General features: G+C 41.6%; 1 protein-coding gene across 1 annotated transcript in view; it reads right to left on the bottom strand.

Moving 5' to 3' along the window:
• Nucleotides 1–2039: 2039 nt before the first annotated feature.
• Nucleotides 2040–9451, bottom strand: part of ERGIC1 (endoplasmic reticulum-golgi intermediate compartment 1) — a 110649-nt gene continuing 103237 nt past the window's right edge. Inside the window, exon 10 of the mRNA XM_075856505.1 lies at nucleotides 2040–7856. Coding sequence (XP_075712620.1) covers nucleotides 7749–7856 — 108 coding nt within the window. The 3' untranslated portion in view covers nucleotides 2040–7748. The remainder of the gene's footprint in view (nucleotides 7857–9451) is intronic.

Genomic DNA, 9451 nt, shown 5'->3' with positions numbered 1-9451 from the left:
TTCACCGGCTAACACTAAGCCCCGCCTTAGTAATGGACGCTGTCAACTTGTCAGCGGCCATTAGTAAGTTGGTAGCGATAAAGTAAAAAAAAAATACAAAGACATAGAAAAATTATATTTATTGAAATAAAACACCCCCACACAACCCTCATTAACCATTTTATTGAGAATAAAGCAGTCATCGAATCAGACGTAGTCCAACAACCGAACCTGTAAAAAAAACAAAAAAAAAAACATTAGTAAGGGCCTGTTCACATCACCGCTGCCCTTCCGTTGATCGGTTCCGTCGGGTTAACCCCTCAACAGAAAGGCAAACTGAAACCTCCGCTTGATCTCAATGGTGACGGAAACGTTGCTAAAGATTTCAGTTTCTCACCGTTGTGGCAGGATTCCATTTTGCATTGTCGACTGCGCTATTGATTCCACCAAAACAATGGAACCCGTTCACAACGGTGACAAACCATTAGCAAAGTTTCCATCACCATTGAGATCAATGGTGATTCAAACGGAAGCTAAGGTTTCCGTTTGCCTTTCCGTTGAGGGGTTAACCACACGGAACCCCTCAACGGAAGGGCAGTGATGATGTGAAGAGGGCCTTAGATACAGGGCCCTAGATACAGGGCCCATGTGCATGTGTGATACGGTTTGTTGGACCCGGTATCTAAGCCTAAGGCAGGCTTAGATACAGGGTCCAGCAGACAGTATTCTTATGCAGTATAAGCTGGTGCCCTGTATCTAAGCCTAACACACGTTAGGCTTTAAAGGTTGTCCAGTCCCTAAACATTGATGGGCCTATCCTCAGTAAAGGCCATGAATAGCTGATGGGTTGGGGTAAGACTCCCGGGAGCCCCGCCAATCAGCTGTCTTGAGAGCAGAGCTCGTACGTGTTCTGCTTCCCCTTCATTTCCGTGTCGGCGATTCAGTATGAGAAAGTGACAGGAATGAAGGGGAAGAAGCGCTCGTACGAGCAGCTGCAACCCCTTCAAAACAGCTGATTGGCAGGGGTCCCGGGTGTCAGACCCCGACCCATCAGCTTCAGCAAGACACTAAAATTAAACTTACTTCCTCTTCGGCCGCAAGTCCTCACTCCATGAAGTGTCGGGATGTTATGCGCTGCGCACAGCGCTGTGACGTCAGAACCTCCGATGCGCTCAAGGGAGAGGAGGGGTAAGTACTGTGAGTTACTATAGTAACAGGGGCCCATGTCGTTTATTACATAGGCCCGTTACTATAGTAACTTTTCATTCATGTTGTCGCGGGGGGCCGCGGGCCCCCCTGGCTTCTGGGCCCAGTTGCAATTGCGACCCCTATAGTTACGCCACTGAATGTGGCTGCCGCTAGCACCGGGGCCCCCTCCGGTGCTAGCAACGCTACCGGGCATGAAGGGGCACATGCGATCATGTGCGGTTCGGCCGGCCATGGGCCCCCCGGGAGCCTTGGGCCCTGGGCGACCGCTTGAACCGCCCTAATGATAATCCGCCACTGCCTGTAAACCATGCACTGATGTTCTCTAATTCAATGCCAAGAAAACCACTCACACATTGTGCATCCCGAGGTCCCTACGCTGCAGGCGTGGATCTTAATGGTCAATTCTACTCTTCCACTTTTTAAACTTACTTATGAGGCAAGAAGTTACCCTGATAAATTTGCTAAAATATGGCATCCATTAATAGCCAACTCCAACACTAGTTCTTATTAGTCGCTTGTTTAGCCCTGGGGACTGTTCCTTCTATTGACAGATGCTGTTAGGTCTCCTAGTCTTTCTCAACTTCACCTGCAACATCTCTAGACTGTACTGCTCTTAAGATCTGTGTGTCTTGAAAAGCTGTTTTTCAGGTTCTTTGATTTATGTACATGCTATGCTACGCTAAATTCTAAACATGTGTATCCTTCTATTTTTTGACTGACCTACTGCATTTCTAACACCTTTTATACATGCTACTTCTGCTGTATACTCTATGCACCTTTATTTTCTGTAGTCTTAATAAAAGTTAGCGTTAAAAAAATTAAAGCGTTCAAAAGAATAAAAGAAACAATGGTTTAAAATATTTTTTTTTTATTATTTCAAGGTTTACAAAAACTGAAACTCAGTAACTCAAAATCAGAACAAATTGCACAATTTTCCCACTATCCACCTCCTATTTCATCATTCCCTTCATTTACAATAAAAAAAAAAAAGAAAAAAAAAAGAAAAGTAACATCCTTCCATAAAGGCCGGAAAACATGGTGTACTCATAGCTTGCTTGTGAAAAAGCAAATGATGAGCTCTGGAAAACCATATTTTATATAAATATGCAGCCCTTCGTTATGTAACATCTCTAATTGTATTTATATAAAAATCGGCAAATGTAAGTTTCGCTCATCTTGAATATATTTAATCTATTTTTGACACCAGGTTTAAAGATGTTTGACCTGTTCATACATGCATTGGTCTTAGTGGTCCTTTAAATAATATACAGCCTGGGATTACATTCGCAGAAACGCTCCCACTCCAGTTCTACATGAAAAAAAAAAACAACCTAAAAACTATGGAATCTGACACAAAACAATGTTTAGGCACCATGCACACGACTGTTAGGGTATGTTCACACGCATTAATTACGGACGTAATTCGGGCGTTTTTGCCCCGAATTACGTCCGAAAATAGTGCCTCAATAGCGTTGACAAACATTTGCACATTGAAAGCAATGGGCAGACGTTTGTCTGTTCACACGAGGCGTATATTTACGCGCCGCTGTCAAATGACGGCGCGTAAATAGACGCCCGCGTCAAAGAAGTGACCTGTCACTTCTTTGGCCGTAATTGGAGCCGTTATTCATTGACTCCAATGAATAGCAGCGCCAATTACGTCCGTAAAGGACGCGGCGTTCAAGCTCCTGCACATGCCGTAACAGCTGAAATTACGGGGATGTTTCAGCCTGAAAACATCCCCGTAATTTCAGCCGTTACGGACGCCCTCGTGTGAACATACCCTTATGGTCCGTAATTACAGACCCATTCACTTCTATTGACCATGGACACCTTCCCGTATATTTAAAAAGATAGGACATGTCCTATGTTTTTGCTTTTATGGTCCGTGCTCCCATACTTTATAATGGGAGCACAGTCCACAAATGCGGGTGGCTGTCCACGGCCTGCCATTAAGGACCTTGATTATGGGCACAGTCGTGTTCATGGGGCCTTATATTGGGGAAAAACCAAACACGGTTTTGTAGGTGGGAAGGTAATGCATTAGAAGAGATAAGTTTAAACATTTTACCATCTAAGAGGTAGATAAAAACCACAATGACAGCATTTAAGGAACGCACAAGCTCAGACCTCCTTCATTTATACCTAGCTTAAATCAAAACACTTAAACCTCCACATACCCTTACTGTACCTAAAAAAGCATATATTCTCACCCAAATTCAGCTAGAGAAACCAATGAGTTACCCTGCCGGTAAAAATAACATTTAATATAAGACCATCTCCACCTCAGTCATGCTATGTCATGTCAAGTCTACGACAATAGTGAAGACTGAAGAACAGTGGTTACTAGTGTTAAACAAATTTTTCTAGCATACCATGAGGTACCCACCCTTAAGTCATGGCACGTAGAACATTCCAAGGAAGTATGGACTGCACAGTTGTAGTGTAGTGAAAAATAGATGTAACAGGATCCTATTAGTCTGCAAAAGTCGTAGGAGATACTTCATGGAAACCTGGTCTTCAATTCTTAACAATTGCTAGTGCTATGTAGTGTTATAATAACTCTCCGTGAATATTTGTTGAATGGAAGAGTTCCTAAAACTGACAAATAATCTTGCGTATTTTTTTTTCTCCCCCTATTGACTTCTATGCAGTGACTGTTGGGCAATCGTTTTGATCTTGTAGTCAACTTTTGATGGAAGTTGTTCTGCAAGTAGTCGTCTAGCTCTAGCCATAGGGTAACTCCTTCCAGACTAGATTTAAAAAATAAGAAAAATGTTATGTCTACATAAGTCCTCTGTCTTAATTAACAAATATGAGGATACTTACGGGTGGGCATCCTGTAAATTCACCACGTTTACAAAAAAAAAAATGATCAGCTTTCGTTTTGGTCTGCAATTCGCAAATGGGTTCAAACAAACTTGTAGTGACTTGATAGGTGTGAAAATATAGGCTTCAAAATTATTTACCAGGACTGAAAAGGAGACGGACATTCTTAATGGTACGTGTTACTACCAGCCCATGAGATATGGTCTAAACCTTTAGAAGCATTTGCCACTGTTTCTATGTACAGTGCTTTTCTTGGCCCGTATGATAGAGCTGCTGAATGACAGACTCTCACATGTTTGCTCTTAACAAGTAATCCTTGGTTTTCAGAAAGTGGAATGTTACATGACAAACCAGGGTCCGTTCAAATGTAATGGTCAATCGTCCAGGGCTGTTGGCAGTTGTCTGCAGCATGGCTGTGTTTAGTAAATATGAACCCTGTTGTCGCCTGACACTTTTAGATATGTAATCAGATACACAGGACTATAGATAGAACATCGGACATGCACCAAGTTGGTCCCTAATATAGGACACAGCTACTATGAAAATGATCCTACTGTAATCCCCATATCTGTTCCAACAGGATGTACTTGGGATGCCTTGTATGGAAAGTCTGGAATCCATCTGCAGATGTACTTATTGAGGATATTCTCATATGTCAAGCCCGAACATGCAAGGCTTGTTACCCTCTATCAGGGGGTCAGCAAACTCTGACACTCCAGCTGTTGGAAAACTACAATTGCCAGCATGCTTTGACAGCCTTTAGCTGGAATAATAAAACCTTTGGCTGTCAGGGAATGCTGGGAGTTGTAGTTTCCAACAGCTGGAGTGCCGACGGTTGCGGACCCCTGCTCTAAACAGTGATGTGAAGACAAAGGGTTGGATGTAAAAAAAAAGTCTCCAAATAAAAAGTTAAATATAGCCCACAGCAACCAATCAGATCACTGATTGGTTGCCATAGATGGACAACACCATTTTTTTTTTTTTTTCGAAAACGCTTTCGACATGATGCCCTATGTCTCTTGTTCCCTTAAAGGCTTATTGCAATAAGAACAAAACATTACTTAAGAAAAAAAAAAAGGGAAGGAGGATGATTTGTGGCTATAGTTGTCCTAGAAATGGTTGTGCTGCCAAATTATGCCCTGCGAAGTAGGGATAAGTCACTCTTATTGTTATTGACTTGTAGTCATAAAAGAATATGTAGAAGAAACATTTCTTTAAAAAAAATCTATCAAAGGTGTTATCCCACCAACATTTATCCCTTATCTACAGAATAGGTGATAAGTATTTAATTGTTGGGACCCCACCGATCACGGAAACAGGGGGTCCTAAGTTCCCTGTTTGAACGGAGCGATTGTCACATATGCGCGCTGCCGTTCGATTCATTCTTTATGGGACTGACAGATAGACGAGTACAGTGCTCGGTTATCTCAGTCAGGCCCATAAAGAATGAATAGATCAGTAACGTGCATGTGTCACGATCGCTCTGTTTAAACAGGGTATTCGTAACCTCCATTCTCGTGCTGGTGGGGGTTCCAGGGTTCAAAGAGGAGACTCTAGACCCCTTTTCGTGCGATTGGAGGTGTGCATAAGTGAAAAGTTGCTATGGTGGGACAATCCCTTTAAACATTAATTGTGGACATAGTTACAAGTACAGGTCATCTGGATACAACAAATGCTGGACAGAGTTGCTTGACTGGTAATGTGCAACCCCACAAATAAACATATTAGATCAATTGTGTTCCACTCACTAAACCGAATAAACAGTGGACTCTATAAAAGTAGCACAAGAATAAACGGTTATTACAAGTAAGGAACAAGACTAAAATATTTTGTTTTTCAGTGTTGGATAGTCCCTTTTTCCTATATTATCTGTTTAAATCTCATTCCGAGAACACAAAGCCCCACCTTGGCAGAGAACAAATTTCATAAATATTCTATCCTAGTTAACCCCGAAAGCTGGCTATACACATGATACGCCAAGCTGAGCTAGCATGTTTGTCGTTAGGTCGGAGGAGATGGCGACTGCCAAATGGGCGTTTGGCCAACCACTATCTCTCTAGAACTCCCCATACATATGTTCAGTCAAGAGGGAATGTTTATTTAATTGGAAAAGGGAGACCAGACACTGTCTGACACTTCTGGTAGCAGCTTATCTTCCGGTAGGACAAAGAAAAAGGATTAGGTGTGTTTAAATCCCTTGTGTCCCCCCCCCCCAAAAAAAATAATAATTTGCTGACTGACAGTCAGCATGACCAAAAAGTTGACTTAAAAATTGTTACAGACTAGAGAATAGGCGAGAATAACAAATTTGACAAAATGACAGACAACATTATTAGCATAACCATGTAAATACAAAAATATGGGAAAATCTCATAGAACAAAAATGTAAATATGATCAGGCCAAACTCTAGCAAAAATATGGGATTACTTAAAGGGAACCTGTTACCAGCTTTTCAGCTATTGAACCAGCAATACCTGTTGGAAGTGGGTGTAAAATCATTTTTATGTAACCTATAATTATCTTCTAAGTTGGTTCTGTACCTGTAGTATTCCAATTTTGTGTTCCCGTGCTGTATGCTAATGAGCATACTAAAGTCATATCTTTGTATAAAAAAAAGTCTTATCTTCATTCCTCAAGTCTCTCCGAGTTAACCTTGCTTCCTTACTTTTGATTGACCGCTCCTCACCTCCCTCCAGCATATGTGAAGTCCCGCGCTTGCCCGTCAATGTCCTGTTCTGATGCGTAACTAGATTTGAGGCCCGGACAAAGCAGGGAAGCGTGTCGGACCATACATGACGGGCGCATATTTGCTCTCTTAGACAAGTTTTCTGCATTCAGGGCGAGCCAGTTTTCGGTGGTGGGCGGGCAAAACAAGAGGAACGAACGGGACTATTACCATAAAAGGCACAAAACGTTTGCAGACCGTTATTTACGGTCGGAGTAGGTGTTTAGGAGAGGGGATAACAGCAATTAATTTTTGACAGTAGCGGCCAGCGAGGGGTGAGTAGAGTTCAGTATGTGAAATATTGGTGACAGGTTCCCTTTATGTTTATCGTAGCACAAAATACTTTCTGTACAGGAATGCACTGTGACTTCATTATAAAGTGCTTTGGGGTCCAGATAACAAGACATCAACTATATCATCTGGAAGGTGTTACCATATATGTGATATGAAGCCAAATGTATACAGGGTAGGCAACCATTTTATAGGATCAACTGCTACCAAGAAGAAGCTAGTAAAGCATTAGGCGTAAACAACAAGTTTAATACCTCACGCTACTATGAGATTATTGATCAGTCTACAAAATACATGCCTCCATGGACACAAGGTACATTTTGAAAGGGAGTCTGTCAGGACTTTTGTCCCCTCCACACCGCTAACATCACTAGATAGGGGAGACAAGTTTCAGCATACCTAGGTCTGTGTTCTGGCAGTGGGAAGCCGAATACTTCACATTTGGAGCTTTTGGATCAAAACTTAATTTCCAGAGTACTTTCAGCCAGAATGCGGACATAGGTATGCTTAAACTTGTCTCCGCTACCACTATCTAGATTTGCAGTGTGGAGAGGAAAGTAAAGGGATTCAATGGGTCACGTTACAGTATTGGTAGAATTTTCTACAATGTCCCTGTACTTCAATTACAACTACAAAATAAGAATTTCCTCATGAGTTGATACTCCTTCAGTCTTCCATGTGCTTTAACTGGTGGCAGGAGATGGCAAACAGTTTCTAGTGAATTTTTCCCAGCTGAATTTTCTTCCAGGCTTCAGATGCAGTAAAAATACAGGAATCCAGAATGCCGGCTACAGTGAATGTTCCCCCAATAATGGCACAAACCTGAATGGGAAATAGAACAGATAAATGACATCTTTAAACACAAAGGAAAGCAGCTATTAAATTACACTACTCAAGCATGAGGTAAAAAGGTGTCCTGCTCACAAAATGGCTCCTACACCGTGTGGGCTAGTGATTGTGAAATGGAATCAAAGTAAAAAAAAACACATTTCCTACCTCAGGACAACCTAAATTCATATTATTTTAGCGGAGTGAAAGTTGCTCTCAAATCTAAAAAAAAAAAATATGTTTAGAGAATTTAAAACCGAAAAAGTACTACTTTCCTGCATGACCTTTTTAATCTTTCACTCAAAGTCAAAATAAGAAGTTTTTCAAAACAGTTTAGCACTCCCCCAAAAGATGTCCGGTAATAAATATCTAGGGTCCACAGCTTTTGCAGTAGTTGGAAAGCTGCAGTTGGTGATATGGATATGACTATTAAACTGGCCTCATGTATGCTTGTGACGATCAGGAGCCATCAAAAACACTATTTAAAAAGGGCTAAAGCTCTATTAAGTATACCATGCAGTAGAAGTGCTCTTTTTACTGGAGTCCTCTGTGTAGAGTAGTGTAGTCAACTATGCTGTTCCATACAGTTGAAAAACAGGTATACCGAGGCCTATTGGCCCGACGGCTACTAGGACGACACACTTTTGGCATCCATGGGGTGATTCGAGCCCTATGGATAAGTTTAGCATATGCGCCGGGAGCTTTCTTGGTGGAGACAACAACTGAGTAGAGAACGGTGTGAATAGACCCTGACCTTGAACTATGAAAATTCACACCCTTATTTGTTAATCTACATAGAGCATTTTACTAGAAGAAAAACCTGGACTGTAAAAACAGAGATGCTCTAAAAGAGGCTCAGTGACCCCCTCCAGCTGTTCAACGATAACACCCAGCATGCTTTGCCAGCTGGAATGAGGCAGGTTGACTGTCCTTCCTAGAACCATCAGAACATATATTTGGTCTGTTTACAGAAAACATATCAGTTCCCTAGACAACAGCTGTTTTTAAACCAACGTTCCGACATGCAAAATATGTGACCCGACTCATTTTGCTAGACTATTTCTAATTTAGTAACTGAAATGATCCCTTCCTCACATACACGTCTGTGGAGAAAAGTAGCCAGAAATAGACAAAGCTTCTGAATGGAAGCCATGTGGTCTCTCAATATTTTTCAGAGAATTTATATTGGTTTAGTTATTGGTTTTTCCATGATGAGAATATTCATTAAAAAAATTAATAACACGTGAAAAGCATGTGCCCACTTGAGTTCGTAAGAGGTTAGCTTTACTAACTGAAACAGAAAAATTAGTATCCATCATATTTTGGTGCTTTAAAGGGTAAATAAACTTTTAAAAAGCTTCTGACATGTCATAAGTTTTGATCAGTGGGGCTCCAAGCACTTGGACCCCCACCGATCCCGAAAACGAATCGGCAGAAGCGCTGGGGTGAGCGCTGAGCCGCTTCATTTCTCATCTGCTTTTCTGGAAAAGCTGGGCAGTTGGTATACGGGCCCTTTCCCCCATTATACACCCTAATGATTGTTTTTAAAAAAGTCAAAGGCCAGAGAGGCAAGGCATTAGAATTCTATG

Source organism: Rhinoderma darwinii, chromosome 3 (assembly GCF_050947455.1).
Source record: "Rhinoderma darwinii isolate aRhiDar2 chromosome 3, aRhiDar2.hap1, whole genome shotgun sequence".
Classification (NCBI taxonomy): Eukaryota; Metazoa; Chordata; class Amphibia; order Anura; family Rhinodermatidae; genus Rhinoderma; species Rhinoderma darwinii.
The sequence above is the reverse complement of the archived record's forward strand: the minus strand, read 5'-3'. Positions and strand labels throughout refer to the sequence as shown.